The 23,820-nt window shown below is 40.4% G+C and overlaps 1 protein-coding gene across 1 annotated transcript in view; it reads right to left on the bottom strand.

The window, feature by feature from the left end:
* The window catches only part of LOC123760231 (peptide transporter family 1-like), a 49,886-nt gene that overhangs the window by 12,351 nt on the left and 13,715 nt on the right, over nucleotides 1-23,820 (bottom strand). The window contains exons 2-3 of the mRNA XM_045745736.2: nucleotides 15,801-16,064; nucleotides 2,351-2,571 (exon numbers count right to left, since the gene is read on the bottom strand). Coding sequence (XP_045601692.2) covers nucleotides 2,351-2,571; nucleotides 15,801-16,049 — 470 coding nt within the window. The 5' untranslated portion in view covers nucleotides 16,050-16,064. The remainder of the gene's footprint in view (nucleotides 1-2,350; nucleotides 2,572-15,800; nucleotides 16,065-23,820) is intronic.

Below are 23,820 nucleotides of genomic sequence, written 5' to 3'. Positions count from 1 at the left end.
GTGCTGAGGTGCAGTACCTCTTGGACCATGGACTGGCTACACCTTGTGAGTCCCCCTGGGCCTCACCTTGTATCTTGGTGCCCAAACCCCAAGGTAAGGTGCGGTTATGCACTGACTATCGTAAACTGAACAATGTCACTGTCAAGGATGCTTACCCCTTGCCAAGGATAGATGACATCCTTGATGCCATTGGTAGTGCCCAGTACTTGTCCCAAGTGGACTTGCTTAAGGGGTACTATCAAGTGTGTCTAACGGAGCGCGCTAAAGAGATATCTGCCTTCATCACTCCTTTTGGACTTTTCAGATATGAACGCCTTCCTTTCGGACTATGTAATGCCCCGGCCACCTTTCAAAGAGCTGTCAACCGTGTCATCCAGGGCTTGGATAACACATACGCCTACCTGGACGATATCGTCGTAGCCTCCAACACCTGGAGTGAACATCTGCTCCAGCTGCGACGTCTGTTCTCCAAGCTCCTGACAGCCGGCCTCACCATCAACCTGGGCAAGTCCACTTTCGCGAAAGGTAAAGTGCGTTATCTGGGTCATGTTATTGGGAGTGGCAGCATAGCTCCGTTAGACTCACACACTCAAGCCATCCAACAGTATCCACAGCCTACCACCAGGAAGCAGCTCCTGCGCTTCCTTGGTCTTGCCTCTTACTACCGTAGGTTTGTGAGGAATTTCAGTACAGTCGCCACACCTCTAATTCTATTAACCAGTCCCAAGCAACGGTATAATTGGACCATACAGCAAACCGTTGCTTTCGAACAACTCAAATTCCTCCTCTGTTCTAACCCCATTCTCGCCTCTCCAGATATCACCAAGCCTTTCGTCCTTCATGTCGACGCCAGTGGTACCGGCGTTGGTGGTGTCCTGATGCAACAACGAGGCGAGGAGGTTCTACCTGTCAGCTACTACAGCTACAAACTGAAACCACACCAGAGGAACTACAGCACTATTGAAAAGGAGCTACTATCCATCGTCCTGAACCTCCAACACTTCGCTCCGTACCTACAAGGCGCCAGGTCTACCACCATCTTCTCAGACCACAACCCTCTCCGCTTCCTACATCATGCCCAATTCACCAACCAGCGTCTTCTACGATGGGCTCTGTATTTACAAGACTTCAACCTGGAGATCCGCTATATCAAGGGTTCTGACAACACCATAGCCGATGCCCTCTCCAGAGTTTATGAAGTAGAAGCGACTCCATCCATTACTCCACCACATAACGACGTACTTCTTCCAGAACCGCAGACTTCGGGGGAGAGTTGTGACAATAATCTCCTTCAAGAGATTGAGCCTGCTCTTCCCTCTACAAATACGTCGCAACAAACTATATAAAACTACTAGGGAAGAAATGTCCAACAACGACAACATCATCTCCGGTTTGCCAGAGTGCAAAACGTATGCAGCCAGGGACACCTGTTCAGACTCAAACCGCCAAACTACCTGTTGATCGCTGCCGGCTCCTCGCTGATTGGTCGCCGGTCTGGCTGCAACTGCACTCGCCCCCCCATACTACTTGATGTCTGGGGTCGCCACGACCTCAGACCTCAGAATATTCAGTGCTTCCACAGTTAACACTTCTCCCGGCTAGACGTTAGCGTGTACTGAGAGAGGTAGCTTAAAGCCAATATTCCAGCACCTCACATTTATTTTGTATTGCACTTCTTGTTATTTTGTCTTAACGTAACTTTTCATTGTGTCATTTAATTATTCTTATTATTTTGATTGATTGATTTTATTATACAAATTTGTTTGTCCATTTTTTCATGTTTTGATTTATTTAACGTAATTAAAATTTCATTGTTAAAATTTACTTGTGTTTTGTGTGTCTTCTCCTTACCTTACCACAGACGAAGTTCCAGTTTTTTCTATTTTTTTTTTATAACTATGTGACGAGGCCATACCCCTAGCCTTAAACAGCCGAACACCAACGCGTTACCGTCACAGTGCAAAAACGAATAAATAACTCCATCATTTCAACAAAATTATAAAGTGTTATTGAAGCAAACTAAAATGCACACATCTTATATACATATTTGACTAAATTATTTGATAAATATGACCTTGAATTAGGAGCCATGATCCTTCTTCCATATTTTTCCATCATTAAGCATTAAGTCCTTGTTAACGCTTTCCTCAGAGAGTCTATTTGGGATCTTTGCTGCAACTTTTTAATTGCACTTCCTACCGTGTATAGCAAGGACAAATATCAGCCACACTACAAACCCATCTAACTCCTTTACAAAACGCACCAACCTGTGAACACCCTCTTCCCAGCCTTCCCTCACCCATCAATATCCTCAATTCGTCCCCTGATAAACCTCCACACTTTAACATACCTCTTCTGTTGCTCCCGTTGTTCTGGGACTTTAAACTGGTCGGCCCCAAGGGAGGTGTATGCAGCTTTCATGAGCCCTGTGCAGACACCCATCACCAGCATGCCCAAGACTCCTGTGAACTTGGCGGCGCTGAAGGAGGCCATGATGGGAGTGACCGAAGAGAGGGTAAAGATGGCGGCGCCCACTGCGCAACCACAGCACATCAGGAACACTATGCGAGCCTGTATGAGGAAGGGGACACAGGCTAAGAGATGTTGAAGAGGCACGGGGAGTATAAAAGTGTGAGGTTGCTTGAGCGAGAGTGAAGTTCAGCTTGGAAGATACATACAGATAACAGAACCTACAGTGATCCACAACTCAGTTCTCTGCTAGAGTCAAACAACTTATAGGTTCTAAGTTATTTATTCATTTATTTATTTACTTATTTATTTATTTATATACATGAAGGTACATTTGGGATTGTACCTAAAAACCCAGAAAAATGTATGAACAAAACATAATGAATTACATCACCCAATGTCAGGAGGCGGAAGACAAGTTTATCCCGGCCCAAAATAAAAATAATGAAAAGCCTAAGAGGAATCCGTGGCTCAATCAGGTATGTAAGGAAGCTAAGCAATTAAATTTAAAGGCATGCATAAACTACAGAAATAAAAGGACACCAGAGAGCACGGGCAGATACCTGAAGCCCAGAAATGAGTACTTCGGTGTGAGTAGAGAAGAAGTGAGACAGTATCACTGTTATAGCAAATTTAAACCAAGACCCAATCAAATCTGCTCCAGAGCTCCATCAAGAAGGAAATAACAGTGAAAGATCAAGTGATAAAACTGAAAAGAGTGTTTCAGCGTCAAGAGTCATTTTTACCCACCTAGAAAGATCACAGACGGCCCAAGCTGAAATTCAAGTTAAAAACTTGAGAGTATTAAACACAATCTTGTGTAATATTTGGCTGTAAATGGTTAAATTGAGGCAGATTGCAGAACAAAATGGTGCCCAGGCAGGCAGCGACGCATCCGAGACCATGTGGAATGCAGAGACGCATGCCTAAGGCTCACTCAAGACAGGTGAGTGGTGGTGGTGGCGGCTCAAATGCTCGACCAATCATTGACGAGCTTTCTGTGACGCCATCGGCGAGCACCGAGCCCACCCTTTGAAGCGAAGCCATGCTCACGATTCAGTTAGAATCTGGACAGGGAGGTTGACCTTGGGGGAGGGGGTCGCCTGAAAACGGCAGATTTGAATATTAAGTAGCGAGTTAAGCTAAGAAGAGATGCAACAGGACTTCGACCACACCTGACACGCCAAAGGGATCTTTCTGGAAGAAGGTTGGAAAAAGTATTGTCGACAAAGGGACCTGCTGACAAGTGAAAGGCATACGATAGCATGCCAGGTTCAGTGAGGAGGTGCTGCAAATACCTTCATTCGGACCTTGGTGGATCAACGAGAATGAACTGACCGTCGAAGTCTAGTCACGGTCCTGACCAGTTGTTGGAAATCCAACACACACAACATGTTAACTAGTAACCATCATAGATGTAGTTAATTTACTATAGTTAGTCTCTAAATAAGGAGAATGGGATTGTGACGTCATAACAAATATATATATACATCACGTATCCTAAAAACACCAGTTTAAGCATTTAAATTAATAGAAAACTCTTATATATGTTTTAACTTCATTAAATATACCATACAACTACAGTATCCTTTGTTATTGTTAAATTGGTGTCATCGAACAACATCGGTGTTCCTCAGGACAGCATACTTGGCCCTCTCCTCTTTCTCATCTACATTAATGAACTTCCAAATGCCTCCCAGCACCTCAAACCAATTCTATTTGCTGACGACACAACCTTCATTTACTCCAGTCCTGACCCCCTTGCTCTAAATGCCACAGTAAATACTGAGCTAAATAAAGTCCATCTTAGGCTAACTGCCAACAAACTCACCCTTAACATTGACAAAACTTTCTATATTCTGTTTGGCAATAAATTCTCTAATCAAATAAATCTAAGAATAAACAATACCCAAATTTGTAACAAAATAGATGGCTAATTCCTTGGCGTTCTCATTGATCAAAAGCTGAATTTCCAGGGACACACTCTAAATATATAAAAAAAAGTTTCAAAAACTGTTGGCATTCTTTCTAAGATCAAATATTATGTACCCCGCCCTGCCCTGGTGACTCTCTATTACTCCCTCATCTATCCATATCTCAACTATGGTATTTGTGCTTGGGGTTCTACTACCCAAAATCATTTACGTCCTCTAATTACTCAACACAAAGCTGCTATTAGGACAATATCCAACTCTGTCCCCAGACATCACTCGGTACCCCTAGTCAAATCTCTGAATATGTTAGATATTAATTCACTGCACATTCTCTCATGTGTATTATACATATATAAAACGCTGAACTGTAATGCCAATCCTGACCTCAAAAGCTTCATTGAAGGTTGTAACAGAACCCATGAGCACCACATCAGAAACAAATACAGTTTTGATATTCCAAGAGTACGACTTAATCAAACTAGAAATGCTCTACAAATCAAGGAACCCAGAATGTGGAATGACCTTCCCAATCATGTTAAAGACTGTACCTCTCTCAACCAGTTTAAGATAAAAACGAAGCACTACCTAATAAATTCCCTGTAACCTACCTTACCCTTCTATTGTCAACCCATGTCTGTTTTTTTAGACACCGCTGTTTGTCGACCTAATTGTATTTGTGCTGCTTTTTCAGCCATGTTCCCCCCCCCCCTTTTTTTATTTGTTCTCAACACATTTTATTCTTTATACTTAATTAGTATTAAGTTTTAGTCATTAATGTTTTTCCTGCCCGAAACGCTTTGCGTCATAGTGGCTTTAGGCATTAGGCATTGTATGTACTAGCTCTATCTATAAATCTATCATTTTTTGTAAAATCTCTTGTATGTATGTACCTTACCTGAATAAACATTTATTATTATTATTTATTTATTATAAATAAACCAAGAAATAATATTGGAACACTGCCTTGAGGAGGGAGGCGGTGAGTAATGATCGGACAGAAAGTAAACAAAGACAGCGAGAGGTCTTCTGAGGTTTGCAACACGCATCACATACGATAGACTATTCTATCCCACAGTGCATTGCCACAACAACCTCTACAACAACGGGACAGAGTTGAGTATCTGTCTTGCCAATTATCTATGACATGTTCTTGGCCATGAACTGTTAAGATAGGTTATGCAGTGGGGCTTAACCCCAAACAACGTGAGTTTTGTTCTTTACTCAGCCTCACACTTCATCTCATATGTCACACCTGTACTTTATATGTTTTGTGCATTTTTATACCCCCATTCCTTCAGCAGGTAAGCTTGTGACTTGGAAATATTAGTTGAGCTGACCACCAGCATAACCTGTGATGCTTCCTTGCAAGATCTGGCTACAGACGCCATTACATGGGCCAAAACCACTGGACCATATATAGCCAAACACAAAAGATGTTGGAACAACTCTCTCAGACTGCCTAATCAGGCCATATCAAATTCGAATTCAAAAATTGAAATGTTTATTCAAGTAAGAGTACATACATAGATGAAGAGTTACAAATTATTGTAACTCATCGCCTGAGTTATTGAGTGACTCATGAGTTATTGTGACTCATCGCCTGCACAAGAGTTACAAACATAATGTTTGATTTATAGATAGAGCTAGTACATAGAATACCTAAAGCCACTAATGAGCATAGCGTTTTGGGCAAGGTGAGGGAGGAAAAAAGACATTTAGACTAAAACCTAATAGTAAATAAGATTAAAGTATAAATTGTGTTGATGTTACGACCCTGGGTTCCTCAGATGGAAACCAGAGGTCAATTTGAGCTCTAGATAATTACTATACATTAATTCATAGAATTGGATCATGTGATAAGGATATTTAATTACAATAATATTTATATCAGGGCTCCTTAAAAATCAGGAGTATGCCTTATTCCCATCGCCCTTGCCAAACGTAAGATGAATCTTGTTTCTAACAGAGCATCCAGACTGAGCTTGTTGTTGATTAATTATAACGTTGAACTAATTATCAACTATTCTTAGAACTATTAAAGTAACCAGTTTTTACGTCGGTGAAGATTTGTAATGTTTATAAGCTGCATGATCAGCTGGTTGTCTTCCCGGCAACAACAACTGGAGAGAGCTCAGACTGGAGGCTCCTGGGTTCTTCTCTGTTTGGGCTGTGGTCGTGACAACATCTTCCTGTGCGGCTTTGCTTCCATTCCTCTCCTCCTCCTCCCTTTCCCTTATCTTAAGCTAATGAAAACTACTAAGATAAGTACAAACCTGCCTTACCGTGCTACTAGCTAGGCTTATGTGTGTAGTATAGATATTGTGTAGTATAAGCCAGTGTTTTGGGCATCCCTAAGTGTTTGTGTTGTGATAGGGTACCACGTGGGGCTCACTACCCCAAGCTGCTTCAAGCTTTAGAGTTCTTTACAAGTAGACTTTACCCTAGCTTGTCCTAATTGTAAAACATTGTATCCTGCTTATGTGGACCAAGGCTTTTAACGTAAGATAGTGTGGTAAAGTAGTTATTGTTATTGTTGTTAATGTATATGGGGGGTTGTTAAGAGGGTTTAATAAATAAGCTAGTTTTAAATGAGTATCCATTCTTCCTGTGTAGGGGGTCAGTGATAATCCGCTAGACTGACATATTTTCTTAAGCCACTAAGGGGGCAACAGGTTGGTTACCAAAAAGTTGTTCAATGTCAACCAATATTTTTTGACTAGTTGAATATGAAAAGGGCTGCAATTGTCCCAAGTTTCAGTACTTCAGCGTAAATAGAAAGGGAGATTTTTTCAATGTTTTTTATACATTTTCAAGTCTGAATAAATAAACACACGTTTCAGATATAATTACTCTGTGACACTTTTCTGACACATTAGCATATAATAAGGGATCTGTAGACAGATAATTTCCAAATCATCTTTAGTTTTCCTAATACAAATTTTCAAAGTTCCCCCCCAAAATTATGCAAATATGGCATGTTTATTGCTATTATAAATTCAATAAATGAACTTAGAGAAAAAAGCTATTTTCAAAATTTAGAGACATGCACTCTACATATACTGTGTAAGTTTCATGTAAATTGAATAAAAAATGAAAAAGTTATTTGAACGTTTATGTTAATTAAAAAAAACAGCAAATAATAAAATCTAAGGTTCTAAAATCTGTGGCTGAGGTTGACATCAACCAATTTTCTCCAAAATTGGCACCCTTACAGATAGGCTTACGTGCAGTCAGGTGTATAAGTTTCGTGCAAATCGTCCGATAAAAAAAACAAAAAAAAAAAAAAAAAAATTTTAACTTAATTTTTTTTTCAATTAAACTAATTATAATATTTGTTTAATATATACTATTGTGATAGCAAAGATTCATAGATATGATTTTAGTTGACACTTTTGTTTGATAATCGTTTTTGATCATTTTGGAATAATTTTGACACCTACTTCAATATTTTTTTTTCTCCCTTCCTATTTATGCTACGATGCTGAAACTTGGACCAGATGAAACACTTTTCATATACAACTTACCAAAAAAGTTTGATTGAAATCGAAAGAGTTTTCATTTATTGCTGTTTTGGGCCAATTTGGAACCTATTGCCCCCTAAATTAATATGATGTTTTTATTGGGGGCTGGGCCTTTCTGATCTCCACTAATTTTGATACATCCTCATTCTAGCTGTTGGCCCTTCCTATTAATACTTATTACCCCTCATAACAGCAACGAAATTTATAACAGTTGAAAAAAAGGAATAAAAATATAAAGGGGGGGGGACATGGCAGAAATCAGCAATTGTACAAGTTGTTCAACAAACAGCATTGTTTAAAAAAATAGTAAGACATGAGTTGACGTTTAGGGGGTAAGGCAGGTTACAAGGAGTACATTAGGTAGTGCTTAGTTTTACTCTTAAACTGGTTGAGAGAGGTACAGCTTTTGACATGATTGGGGAGGTTATTCCACATTCTGGGTCCCTTGATTTGTAGAGCATTTCTAGTTTGGTTAAATCTCACTCTTGGAATATCAAATAGGTATTTGTTTACGTTGTGGTGCCCAGGGGCTCTTTTACAACCTTTTAGGAAGCTTTTAAGGTCAGGATTGACATTACAGTTCAAAGTTTTAAATATATAGAGTACACATGAGAGGATGTGCAGTGACATAATATCTAACATATTCAAGGATTTGAGTAAGGGTACCAAGTGCTGTCTGGGGCCAGAGTTAGATATTGTTCTAATAGCAGCTTAGTGTTGAGTAATTACAGGACGTAAATGATTTTGGGTAGTAGAACCTCAAGCACAAATACCATAATTGAGATAAGGATAGATGAAAGAATAATAGAGAATCACCAGGGCATGGTGAGGAACAAAATATGTGATCTTAGAAAGAACGCCAACAGCTTTAGAAACTTTTTTTGCTATATTTAGAATGTGTCCCTGGAAATTCAGCTTGTTATCGATGAGAACACCAAGCAATTTGCCATCTACTTTATTACTGATCTGGATATTGTTTATTCTTAGATTTATTTGATTTGAGGATTTATTACCAAATAAAATATAGAAAGTTTTATCAGTATTAAGGGTGAGTTTATTAGCAGTTAGCCAAGGATGGACTTTATTAAGTTTAGCATTCACTGTGACATTTAGGGCAAGAGGGTCAGGACTGGATAAAATGAAGGTTGTGTCATCAGCAAATAAGATTGGTTTAAGGTGTTGAGAGGCATTTGGAAGGACATTAATGTAGATGAGAAACTGGAGAGGGAAAAGTATGTTGCCCTGTGGAACATCAATGTTGATGCGTAGGGTGAGAGAAATAGAATTATTCACAGAAACATACTGGAGCCTGTCAGTAAGATAAGATTTGGGGTATTGGAGGGAGTGATCTCTGACTCTTTAATGATGTAATTTAAGAAGAAGGTTTTGGTGGTTGACAGAGTCAAAAGCCTTACGGAGGTCAACAAACAAACCACCAGGGAACTCATTTTTATTAAGAACTGTATGTATCAAAATAATAATACTAATAAGTGCATCGTTAGTGCTTTTTTGGGGGGTCTGAAGCCATATAGGCAAGAGCTAAGTATATTGTGTTGGGACTAGATAAGAGTAAAGCTGCTAGTAGATTAGTTTTTAAATATTTTTGACAAGTTTGACAGAATTGATATAGGTCTGAAATTGTTGACATCAGTGAGGTCACCACATTTATGGACTGGGCTTACTCTCACTTTTTTTTAGAATATCTGAAAAGGTTTAGAGTCTAAGTGACTTGTTGTAGAGGAATGCAATGGCAGGAGCTAAAAATCTGGAGGCTTTTTTGTAAATTAGAGTTGGTATCTCAGCAAGGACACTAGACTTTGTTTTAAGGGAAAGGATTATCTCATTAATATCAGTGAAGTTAGCAGGCGTTAGGTACAGAAACTCTGGATAGTTACCTGTTAGTTAGTCCTTGACATTTGTACGGGAGGATGGAATATCATTAGCAAGGGATGTCCCAATGGATGAGAAGAACCTATTGAATTCAGTAACAGTATCAGAGGCTGAAAGCCCACCATCGTTATTGGATAGGAGTATTTGTTTTTTATTTAAAAAAAAAATGATCCCAATGTTTGGGAAATAGTGTTCCATGTTTTCTTAATGTTGCCCTTAATTTGGGTAAATTTATTTTCGTAGTATTTTATTTTGGCTCTCCGAATTATTTTAGACTGCATTGATGAGTAAATCTTTAAAATTTCTTTGGAGACGACTCCTAACCTATACTTCTCAAAGTTATGTTTTTATTTTTAGATGTAAGTGTCCCCTTTGTAAGCCATGGATTATTTAACCTTTTAGTTGTGATTTGTTTCGTTTGCATAGGACTGTGGGTGTTATAGAGGCTGAGAGTTTTCTGAAGAAATGTTTGCACAGCTAGGTTGATGTTCCCTTTGTTACCTAATACAACCGCCCAGTTGATATTACCAGCAGCAGCAATAAAATTGCTTATAGAAGTTTTGTTGTGTAGCCTAAAGCTTAACTTCCTTGTTCCTAGAAGTGGTTTATTAATGTTGATTAGGAGAAATGTGGGGTAGTGGTCTGTGGTCCTATCCATGATTTTCCCTGAAGTAAGTGGAGAGGTTATGTTAGTCCAGATGTGGTTAAGAGCAGAGGCAGTACTATCAGTGATTCTAGTAGGTCTAGTGAGTAAGGGTATGAGGAGGCAGGAATTCATACAGTTGAGGAAACTAGCAGCAGGAGGGTTATCAGGCTCGTAGAGATCAATATTAAAGCACTGAGATAATTAGATGATTTTTGTTCAGTCTGTTATCTAGTATTAGATTTCTAAGGTTAGAGTTGAATTCAGAAATATCAGTGTTAGGAATTCTGTAGACTACTCCCACAGTCAGGAGAGCCTCGCCATCCTTTACTCTGAAACAGGCAAAGATATACTTTCCACAGGAGTCTCTAGTTTTAATTACTTTTTAAGCAAGTCAGTTCTTGGTGGTAGTAAAGAGCAGTACCACCACCTCTCTGATAAGGTCGACAGTTGTGAATTGCTGAGTAGTTTGGTAAGTTGAAGATTTGAGTAGCATCCTCTTTTAACCACGTTTCAGTAAGCACAACAAAAGAGAATTTGTTGTCAACTGTTTGAATTAGAGAACTAATTCGTTCAACAGGACATTTAACTTTTTACTAACCCCCATGTTTACAATAATATTGTGTAGTACTAACGTTACACTGTAGTCTAATCCACCATATATGGTATAATTTAATGATATTATTAGTAAATGTTTATGGTTTATTATATCACCACCAGTTATGGGATAAGCTGTGTACATTTACCAACAAACCCCGAACTATGCATAAAAGTAAATCCTGGCAGGCTGAATTTACATACAGTCCTCTAAAATAAATATTCCACAAATTAAAAAGCACATACTGCCTGCTAGGATTACCCCACACCAGTGAGCGTTGGAACAAGTTCCGACCTCGGTGAGTGTGAATCTACAAGGAATGGCCATTAAAGAGGCTGGTGAAGACACGACCAAGGTCATGGTAAGCAAGTGCTCATTTCATTTTCACTTGTAAAGAGACAAGTGGAACATTGACTATGACCCTAGAATTGGAGATTTTTATTTAACTTATCAAGACAGTGAATACAGTGAACAGACAGTGATGGCGCCCCGTTTCAAAACTGACCCAACTAGTGAATTCGGCCATCGTAATATCTTCTTCTGTGACTAAGAATATCTGAATCTTCCATGAATCAGTGCATTGGGCATTGACATAAGCATACCAGGGAAAGGTACCTCTCGTGGAGCGACAAGGGTCAGGGAAGATCCAGTGTTGACACCGGTGGCGGACGCCCCGGAGAACTTGCTCCCCTGGTGCGTCGAGAGGATCGGCGCCACGTCTGCGTTACCCAAGGCAGGACGAGGATACACGTGAGGCCAGTGAACAGCTAGTATATGATAACGGACTTCAGTGAGCTGGTGAAAAATGAAAGTTACAAAACACTAGAGATTCCATCGATTCCTAGCTAAATAATCTCCCCTTCTCTTCCGCCGTTTATCAATTAGGCTGCATAGACCAAGGCCTATTGGCAAGTGATACTATTTTATGCCAGGCCAGTCCAGCTGAAAGTGAATCTAGCAGAACAGAATTTGAATTACAGCTGACCCGATTAAAACTAGCCGAGCAAGAGGCAAGAGTGGCAGAACAAAATGCAAGGGTAGAGGAGCAAAGGCTCAAAACTGAGGAGGCAAAAATTAGAGGCAATGTCAATGTACCACCACCTGCCGGGGATTCAAACCCCAGGCATTTTGATAAAAAGCATAACCTGCCTGAATTTTCAGAGCTAGACCCTGAAAGGTTTTTCAACCATTTTCAGAGACTGGCCATGTCCCTGAACTGCCAGAGGAAGAGTGGGTGAAAATCTTACAGGGGCGGCTCAGAGGTAAAGCTCAAGATATTTTTTATAAACATGCCTGACTACGAGTGTTTTGAGTATAGTAAAGTCAGGGAATGGATTTTGAGGGCATATGAAATTATGCCTGAAGCTCACCGCCAAGCTTATCGCAACCTTAGGCCTACTCACAACCAACCTCTCAATGAATTTGCAAATGATCAAATCAGACTGTTCGAAAAATGGATTCGCTCAGCTAAAGCTGAAACATACAAGGCACTCAAAAATTAAGTTTTAACAGAGAATTTTATGGATAATATGCCAGAGCCAGTAGTGCGGTACCTACGAGAGAGGACGGAGGTAGATAAAAATATTAGTGATTTGGCCAAGATGGCAGAGAACTACCAGTTGGTGGGCAAAAGGCCCAATAAAAATAATTATAGCCCACATAGTAACAAACTTTATACCCACAGCCAGTCCAGACCAGCCCATTCTAACCCTATAACTATTGCACCTTCTGTTTCAGACAAAACTAACCCTGTTAAATTGTCTAACCCCATGGCACCTAAGGGTGAACCAAAGGGCAATCCGGTTAGTAATGTCTCTTCTCCTCGACGAGTCTGTGGTCACTGTAAACGTGCAAACCACATTACTAGCCGGTGTTGGCAACTGTACCCAGAAAAAAGACCCAATGCTTTTGTTGAGACACAGGGCTTGAGGCCTTCTGAAGGGTTAGGGAGTATGACCTCCAACCCACAGTTTTTGGACCTGCTTAACCCATTCTTATCAAAAGAGTCGTCTGAGGGTTCCTCCTGGAAGGAGGAACCCTCTGAGAGTCTGAGTCTGAGAGTTTGTCGTCTGAGTGTTCCTCCTGGAAGGACGTGGTGATCTTCCGAGACACCGGTGCCATCCAGACTTTAATCTTGGAGAGTGCATTGCAGGGTGCCAACACTCTCGACACTGGAGAGGTAGTACTGGTCAAGGATGTCACTAGTGATACTCGAGCAGTACCCTTCCATAAGGTTACCCTGGAATCTGATTTCCACAAGGGTGTTTGTACAGTTGGAGTCACTTCTTACCTACCTTTCCCTAATGTTGATGTAATATTGGGTAATGATTTAGCAGGGGATAAGGTAGGGAACTCCAGACTGCCTATTATGTTGCCTACCCCTGAGGTTTCCCTGGATCTACCCGCCGCAGAGGATAATGTTGTGTACCCTACATGCGCGGTGACCAGGGCTATGGGATTTAAATGTAAGGGCAGCCCTGTGGTTGCCAAAGTGGTAAATCCTGAGGACACGAGGAACTTTCCGTGTGGTGAAAACCAAGTGGACCTTGCGGAAACGTTCATGGCCCGACTCGTTGATGAGGCAGAGGACATTGTGGAGAGCCTACCATCGCCTCCTACTGAGAGTAGTGAGGAGGTGGAGGAGAACACTGTTGAGCCTCGGCCAATGGCATCTGACCAAGGTATGGATGCCTCCTTGAGTGATTTACAGAAAGCTGACCCCAGTCTTGCAGAATGTCATGATGTAGCTCTCTCTAAGGAGGAGATTCTAGATGCAGCAACCGGGTACTATTACAATGATAAGATTTTGATGAGAAAATGGAGACTCCCTTGTCAAATGAGTGGGAGGTAGTCTACCAGGTTAGGTTGCCTACCTGCTATAGTTTTGGCAGCTGCTCATGATGATTCTATGGGGGGGGGGACATCAAGATATTAATATTACTCATCAAAAAATCTTTAAATATTTCTATTGGCCCAAGCTGAAAAGCAGTTGTGGCAAAGTTTTGTAACTCATGTATTCCTTGTCAGCTTGTTGGGAAACCAAACCAGACACCACCTAAAGCTCCTCTGAGGCCTATTGTCGTGCCGGAGGAACCATTTTCTCATGTGGTAATGGACTGTGTTGGTCCATTACCTAGAACTAAGTCTGGAAATATTTACCTGATAACCATATGAGTATTACAACCCGTTACCCAGAGGTTTTTTCTGTAAGGAACATCCGAGCAAAGACTGTTGTGGCTCGTATGTTGCAATTTTTTTCCACTTTTGGATTGCCTCGGGTCGTGCAAACCGACAATGGTACTAATTTTAAGTCTGACATTTTTGAACAATTTTGTAAGGACAATGGAATAACTCATAAGGTTTCCAGCCCATACCATCCACAGAGTCAGGGGGGTAATTGAGCGGTTCCATCTAACTCTGAAGCAGATGTTGAAGACATCGTGCGAGAATTCCTACAAATTCTGGGATGAGAACTTGCCTTATGTTTTGTTTGCTGCTCGAGAGGGGGTACAAAGTTCACTGGGTTGTTCTCGTTTTGAGTTAGTCTTGGGCTTCGTGGCCAAGGTTCGTGGACCCTTGCAAATGTTACAGGAGAATCTGTTAGGGAACGTGACGTTGACCGACGGTTCAGCTTTCTTTACGCAACACCACCAGAGACTCGGTGACTGCAAGGCGACTGCACTAAAGTATCCTGGGATGGCCCAAGAAAATATGAAAGAACAACACGATGCTAAGGCTAAGTTGAGGGTATTTCAGCCTGGTAACCCTGTCCTGGTATTAAAGCCTCGATTAGGGAACAATATGTCTCACAAGTACGAAGGCCCCTATATTGTGACAGAAAAGGTTGGGGACCTCACGTACAAAGTAAGGCACTCTGACAAGCGTAACCAGGTGATGCTTGTACACTTGAACCGTCTGAAGAAGTTCCAGGGGCCCCAGGCCCATCACTCTAACCAATGTTTCCTTTTCCAGTGAGGGAGGGGATGATTGTTCTGGGGACCCAACTAATCTCATTCTCAATAATTCTAGTTCTGTGAATGCTGTGGAGGAGAGCCTGTACCATTTGCAGATGGCCCAACGTGAAGAGTCGTTACTTGACGAATTCTCCAGTCTGTTCGGGGAGGTCCCGACCCAGACTGATGCCATCTACCATGATGTCAAGTTGACAGACTACACCCCCCATTCGTCTTCACCCCAATCGGATGAGTCCAGTAAAAAGGCCATCGTGCGGAACGAAGTCAACTTTCTGCTCCAGCACGGCCTCACCAGGCCGAGCCAAGGCTCTTGGTGCTCACCCTGCCTTTTGGTCCTCAAATCAGATGCCTCCTGGCGATTATGCACCAATTATCGGCAGCTCAACAAGGTGACAATTATGGATGCCTATCCGCTGCCCCTCCTTGAAGACTGCATCGACGAGATCGGGAACGCCACGTACGTCTCGAAATTCGATCTCTCGAGGGGATATTATCAGATCCCGCTCATCGCCCATGCCAAGCAACTAACTGCGTTCGTAACACCCGATGGTGTTTTCGAGTATCAAGTGTTACCGTTTGGCTTTCATAATGCCCCTGCAACGTTCCAGAGCAACTGTAACATCACTTGAGAATGAACCTTGAGAATAGGATAGAGCCCGTTAGGCTCAGCAATCATTATACCGGTTTTTGACGGTTGAGAGACGGACCAAAGAGCCGAAACTCAACCCCCGCAAGCACAACACGGGGAGTATGCACACACATCCGACTCACCTTGCCCAGATAGACATCGGCCAGGATGGCGCCGGGAATGGGGGCGAGGTAGACGAGGCCTTCCATGATGGCCTTGACCGTCGTGGCCGAGGAGGAGGTGAAGCCCAACATCCGCTGCATGTAGAACACAGCACCGCCGAAGAGCCCGAAGTAGACGAGGCGCTCGAGCAGGTAGGACACCAGGATGACTATGGCCCCTCGAGGGTAGGCCATCATAACCGCCCCGCCAGACCTTGTTCCACAAGCCATGACGTCTCTCTTCACCTGTTTCAATTTAAATATAATTAAAAAATATAATAAGGAACGTTTCGATTTTTTTTTCTTATTTTTAACGATTAAATTGTTTATATGTCGTACTTTTAGATACTTTGCCACTCTCTCAACCATCGACTTCAAATTTCATCATCGACATGCACAATGTGACCAAAGGCAGTGCAACAAGAAACATCAACATAGACAACTGTTATCACGCCATCCACTTCTCCACTTCTGCAAAAGCATGCGTCTACTACAACACATTCACTCGCCGACCGGGAGACCTCGTCATAGCAGAAACACAAAAATTGACCATCAAGGTCAATTTGCCAACTGCCAGCGACAGCACAATGCCTGTCGACCACGCACAACCTGAAAAGCTAAAGTAGATCTTAAAATGCTAATCGAGGAACAACGAGCCGAGGCCAATAGAGCCTACCTTGGGGATGATGAGGAAGAGGAACATGTAGAAATATATTTGGTATCAATCGACAAGGAAGAAGAAAGAAAACACCAAGAAGCATCAGACAAAAACTACAGAAGCAAGGATCTAGATAAGCGTTAGAAATATAAAATTTAATGTTATTCTTCAGCTATATCTTGCTCTTGTTAGGCCCCATTTAGATTAAGCGGTTCAATTTTAGCCGCCATATTACAGAATGGACATAAAATCACTTGAACGCGTTCAGCAAAGGAAGGCAAAGCAATCCCATAAATTATACATTTTCCATGTGAAATGGGATGAGTTAGTTAGTTAGTGTAGTTTAGTTATTATGCTCCCCATACCCATCTTAGGGAAGAGTTTAAGTTTAGTTCATTTATTATGCACCCCATACCCATCTTGTGGGCGGTAGTGGAAAGGGTTACAGAGGCACATAATGGGCTCAGGGACTGAACCTCACAATTCATTTAGCTAAGCAAGTTACAATCTTGATGAGCTAGTTACAAAATTCAATATAAGTCATCACATCAACAATGGGTTCGAGATCGACCTCAAGTACAGGTTCTAAATTAAACAACTGACATATGTGGAGAGCTAGTGTCAAAATTTATATGTTTGTCCTGCACACCGCCCCCATCCCGTGGGCAGCGGTGGATAGGTTACATTCACTTAGTTACTACCTACAGTTAGCAAACTGGGGATATTTGGCTAAAATTTCTGGTAGCAAATCATTTTGAAAGAAATATTGACACATCGCTGGAACATTGGTTATAGAATTGTCTCTAAATTCACGTATCTTTTCGCACTCCATCACATAGTGACGGAGGGTGTGCGAATAATTTTGTTGACACAGTTTACATTTGGTCAGGTCTACATCAGCAGATAATGAGAATTCCCAGAGATACTTGTAACCGAGTCTAAGCCGAGCAGTAGTAACATCTAGAAGTCTGCTGATTTTATTGGATGATCCAATAACGTAAAAAGGGATTTCGATGTGGATTCAAAATATAAGAACATAGGAATGATGGTACCTATTGGCCTACACGAGGCAGCTCCTATTTACATCCACCCAATCTCATTCATATATATGTTTAGTTATGCAGCTAGTCTCCCATTTGGAATAGTATGTGTTATTTAGACAACATTCTTGTGATTGCTATTCCCGTCGCTCTCTGCGGATTCTCATTTGGACGGAAATTAAAATAACATATTTTTAAAAGCCTAATGCACCACTGTGGGCGTATTCATATATGTATCAACTAATACATAAATATTGTTATTCAAAGAACAATCTACACTTAATTTAATGTGCAGCCCACCAAGGAATTATCTTGGTGCTAATCACACTTAAACAACAGTAATGTTTGAAATTGATTTAGGTGAGAAACGGCACATTGAATTAATGTGCAGTTATCACATATTTTGGGGAATCTGTTAACTAGAAAATGTAGACCCCATGTAATATGGCATCACGTAAGCCTCAGTATTATCATACCAGTGTACTGCGGATTCTATAAATTAATGATATTAACTCAACATTGTAGTCATTTTAATGAACAGTAGAACAAAGTTTACAAAAATCACTGTGTACCAAAAATCACTAGAAGCAATATACCACTCTACAGCAGCGCCCACAACACTGTGAAATGTCATCAGGCTCGTCAGGTACAAGCAGTGAGACACGGACACTAACTAGGAAACAAGGAGAAGGACACGGACACTAATTAGGAAATAAGTGGGACACGAGCACTCACTAGGAAATAGAGGAAATACGGAGTGGGACACTGTTATAATCCCACATACACCAAGTATGATTGGTGGATGATTTGTTCATACCGTAGAATAGAATGAAGCAGAATAGCCTAATGTAATGTTTCATGAAATATAATTATGACTCTATTACTGAATTCTATGAATTGCTGTATATAACATACTGTATGAATTGTCATGTACTGTGTATACTTTGATATGCCGGATGTATTATACCTGTATACGTATGTATTATTAAGATATATCGTTTGCCTTGATTTCAAATGTAACAGCCTAATTTTATTTTGCACTGATTGTTCTTAGTACTTGATTTACATATATTGTGAGAGCATGTATAGAGGTAGTGTTGTTGATAGGTTGTATATATATTATACCTGTATACTTGTTATGATGATATATTAGAGCTTGACCGGTAAAGTTTCTAGAATCCTCCGTTAACCCCCCTCCCACTTGCGTACTGGTCAAGTCACTGATGCCATGTCTTGTCGATATGAACTCTTTGTTGATTTATTCACACATAATTATATTGTGCTATTGGTGCAGCAGAATTCTTTGATACTTTCTTGAGAAATGTACTGTACAATATTATATTAGTTATATGTATGTTTAAGTAGTTAAAGCTTGAAATGTCATGTTCTGAGATAGAGATATTTGAAAGAGTAGTGACGGATAGTTCACCGAGTTGGCTAAAGTGTCTCCCGGGGCTCTGCCTAGCCGCTTCCCGTCACTGCTGGGTTGACTTTGAGGATGGTTGGCTGCACTGCGTCGCACTCTGATTTTTGTGGCATTATTAAAGTCCACTGACCCTATAACATAGTATGTACTTGTAGTGATGGAAACTGGATCAATCTGCAGATGTGCACCATGTTTGACAAGTGGTAGGTGATATTTACTTTATAAATTGTGGTGGACTCCTGAGAACATTAAATGACTGGATGATATGGCTTCCTCACCCCACTAGTGATATTTTGTGACACCCATTCTGTACTGTTGTGATTAACCATACTAGAGCTAGTGTACCACTGCACTAGGATAGAGCCTAGTGACAGCTAACTCAGAGAGGGTGTGCAGTATAGTGCATGATATTTTTGTATTGTTAGGCATACTAGAGCTAGTGTACCACAGCACTAGGATAGGGCCTAGTGGCAGCTAGCTCAGAGAGGGTGTACAGGATAGAGCATAATTTGGATGATTCACAAGAGATAGAGACAAACTGATTTTGGTGTAAAAAAATATCAGTGTACAGAACTTAGTTGTGTTCTTATGTGTATTTTTTACCGTGCCTTATGGAGATGTCCCAGTAAACCGGTTGTTTTTATTTATTTGTTTGTATTTTCCCTAGACATAATTTGAAGGCCAGTTGGTCTCATTGAGTTTTGACCACATCAATATTACCAGCGATGCTGTGTGTTACGACCCTGGGTTCCTCAAGTGGAAACCAGAGGTCAAATTGAGCTAAATAAGCTATGTTAGATTAGTGAGACGCATGGCGAGGTGTTGATGTTTGTATATTCCTTGCCAGACGTAAGATGAATCTTGATTTTCCTCCGTGAGGAAAACAATCTTCTGAAAACTGATGAAGCCATAAAAAAACAGGAGGAAGCTCTCAGCAAAATGACTGCATGTATCAGTACATTATCCGCCCAACGTTCCGTCTCCCAGGAAGAACAAGACCAACAAAAGCTGCTAGACTCTGTTATTGTGTCGTCCCAAGATATACCTGTGGAACGTGAAGGTGAAAAGTGTGTCGAAATAGCTCAGGCTCTCATACAAAACGAATTGCAGGTCCTTTTAAACAAAACTGACATTATTGCTGCCTACAGAGTAGGCAAAAAGAATCCATCAGGTCAAAACCAGCGGAAAATTCGCCTGAAGCTGACTTCCCAGTTCATGAAATCCCATCTTGTCCGGACAGCTGCATCCCAACGGAAGGGATTATACATCAACGAGTGCTTAACTAGGAACAGACAGCAACTCCTCTACCACCTGCGTCAAATCCGTCAACAAAACCCAGGTGCGATTCATCAGTGCTTCGTTAGAGATGGATTGATAAAGGTGAGAAAGACCGCAGAGGGCAAAATGTTTACAATTGTTAATGAAGAGAACCTCAACACCTTCCTCTCCCAATGTGGTTTGTCTCACCATATTATCACTCTCAATGAATTAACTTAATTAACCCCCTTGTCAACTAGTGGGGATAGGTATCCTAAGTCTCCTTGTTTCATTTTTTGACTTAATTTTTAACTTACTCTTCACTAGTCATTTACTGAACTTAATTAATTGAGTGAATTAATATTTCTTCAGGTCTTATTAATTACACAGTCATAACTGAATTATTTATAGTTAATAATCATTAGCTTAAATTTGCCTATGTTTATTATTCAACTTTTTCTTTGATTTCATTTATTACCTAGGTTGCCTAGCCTCGCCATATACTCCCTTACTCCATTGTAACCCTGGCTTTGCCTGTATCTCAAATTGCAAATTGTTACTTACAGTGTACCTGAGAGTGCTTGTAAGCAATCTACCTCATTTTTTCTTTTTTTTTGCTCAATTTGTTTTTGTATTGTATAGTCTTGTTTATATCTTTGTTTTGTATTTCTATATCTTTTGTTTTGTATAGTCCATGTTTATATGTTTTTTCTTTAATCTCAATTATTACCTAGGTTGCCTAGCCTAGCCATACTCCCTTACTCCATTGTACCCTTGTAAGCTACCTCATTTTTTTCTTTTGTTGTTCATATTGTGTTTGTTTTGTATAGTATTGTTTATAAATTTTTCCCCCTTTTATAGCTTAATTCTACTTTGTAATTTGCCTTTCTTGCCTTGTTTTCCTGCAACCAGCTTTTTTATGCAGACAAGTATAGACCCAGAACTAAACCTCTTATCCACTATCTATGACAATCATCACTTTAATGATCTAAATTGCAGATATTTTGCAGCACATGATGTAAACAATGTATTAACTCATAATCACAATATCTCTGTAATCAACTTGAACGTTAGATCCCTAGGTAAACACTTCGATGATGTTAGTGCCGTGATTGAAACTATTGACAACAAAATCTCTTTTATTATACTTACTGAAACATGGTTGAAAGAGGATACTATTCAACTCTTTAACATGCCTAACTACTCGGCAATTCACAACTGTCGTCAACTTCAGAGAGGTGGTGGCACTGCTCTTTATTACCACCAAGAACTAACATGCTTAAAAGAAATTAGAACTAGAGACTGCTATGGGGAGTATATCTTCGCCAGCTTCAGAGTCAAAGGTGCCGAGTCTGTCCTGTCTGTGGGTGCAGTCTATAGAATTCCTAAAACTGATTTGTCCGAATTCAACTCAAACCTTAGAAATCTAATACTCGATAACAGACTGAACAAAAACCATCTAATTATCGCAGGGGACTTTAATATTGACCTCTGCGAGCCTGAACACCCTACTGCTGTTAGCTTCCTCAACTGTATGAATTCCTGCTTCCTCATACCCTTAATCACTAGATCTACTAGAATCACTGATAGCACTGCCACGACTCTAGATCACATCTGGACAAACATAACCTCTCCGCTTACTTCAGGTATAATCACTGATAGCACTACAGACCATTACCCCACATTTCTCTAAACTAACATTAGCAAACCACCTCTAGAGTAAGGGAGTTAAGTTTTAGGCTGCACAATGAAACTGCTATAGACAATTTTATAACTGCTGCTGATAATGTCAACTGGGAGTCTGAGTTAGGTAACATAGGGGACATCAACCTAGCAGTGCAATCTTTTCTTCAAAAAACTCTTAGCCTTTATAACACCCACTGTCCTATGCTTACAAAACAAGTCACAACCAAAAGGCTTAACAATCCCTGGCTTACAAAGGGAATACTTAAATCTATTAATAAAAAACATGACCTTGAGAAGAAGTATAGGTTAGGAATTGTCTCCAAAGAATTCTCAAAGAATTACTCATTATTGCTATCTAAGATAATTAGACAAGCCAAAACTAAATACTACAAAGATAAATTTACCCAAATAAAGAGCAACATTAAAAAAACATGGAGCACAATTTCACAAATATTGGGATCAAAGAAGACTTTAAATAACAAACCAACACTCCTGTCCAATAACGATGGTCAGCTTACAGCCTCTGATTCTGCTATTGAGTTCAATAGGTTCTTCTCTTCCATTGGGTCATCCCTTGCAAATGATATTCCATATTCCAGTACTGACGTTAAGGACTATCTTACAGGTAACTATCCACAGTCTCTGTACCTAAAGCCTATTAATTCCACTGACGTCAATGAGATAATCCTTTCCCTTAAAACCAAGTCTAGTGCCCTTGAGGAGATACCAACTTTAATTTACAAAAAAGCCTCCAGATCTTTAGCCCCTGCTATTGCATTGCTCTTCAACAAGTCACTTGAACTCCAAACCTTTCCAGATATTCTAAAAAAAAGCGAGAGTAACGCCTGTCCACAAATGTGGTGATCTCACAGATGTTAACAACTACAGACCTATATCAATCCTGCCAGACTTGTCAAAAATTTTTGAAAAACTAATCTATAAGCAGCTTTATTCTTATCTAGCCAAACACAATATACTTAGCCCTTGCCAATATGGCTTCAGACCCAAAAAAAGCACTAACGATGCACTTATTAGTATGCTTAACTCGATTCATACAGCTCTTGTTAAAAATGAGTTCCCTGTTGGGTTATTTGTGGACCTGCGTAAAGCTTTTGACACTGTCAACCACCAAAACCTTCTTCTTAAATTACATCATTATGGAGTCAGAGGACACTCCCTGCAATACCTCAAATCTTATCTTACTGACAGGCTCCAGTATGTTTCTGTGAATAATTCAATTTCTCCCACCCTACCCATCAACATTGGTGTTCCTCAGGGTAGCATACTTGGCCCTCTCCTCTTTCTCATCTACATTAATGACCTTCCAAATGCCTCCCAACACCTCAAACCAATTCTGTTTGCTGACGACACAGCCTTCATTTACTCCAGTCCTGACCCCCTTGCTCTAAATGCCACAGTAAATACTGAGATAAATAAAGTCCATCTTTGGCTAACTGCCAACAAACTCACCCTTAACATTGACAAAACTTTCTATATTCTGTTTGGCAATAAATCCTCTAATCAAATAAATCTCAAAATAAACAATACCCAAATTTGTAACAAATTAGATGGCAAATTCCTTGGCATTCTCATTGACCACAAGCTGAATTTCCAGGGACACATTCTAAATATATCAAAAAAAGTTTCAAAAACTGTTGGCATTCTTTCTAAGATCAGATATTATGTACCCCGCCCTGCCCTGGTGACTCTCTATTACTCCCTTATCTATCCATATCTCAACTGTGGTATTTGTGTTTGGGGTTCTACTACCCAAAATCATTTAGGTCCTCTAATTACCCAACACAAAGCTGCTATTAGAACAATATCTAACTCTGGCCCCAGACAGCACTCGGTACCCTTACTCAAATCTCTGAATATGTTAGATACTAAGTCACTGCACATCCTCTCATGTTTACTCTATATTTAAAACTCTGA

This window comes from Procambarus clarkii, chromosome 16 (assembly GCF_040958095.1).
Source record: "Procambarus clarkii isolate CNS0578487 chromosome 16, FALCON_Pclarkii_2.0, whole genome shotgun sequence".
In the NCBI taxonomy this organism is placed as follows: domain Eukaryota; kingdom Metazoa; phylum Arthropoda; class Malacostraca; order Decapoda; family Cambaridae; genus Procambarus; species Procambarus clarkii.
The sequence above is the reverse complement of the archived record's forward strand: the minus strand, read 5'-3'. Positions and strand labels throughout refer to the sequence as shown.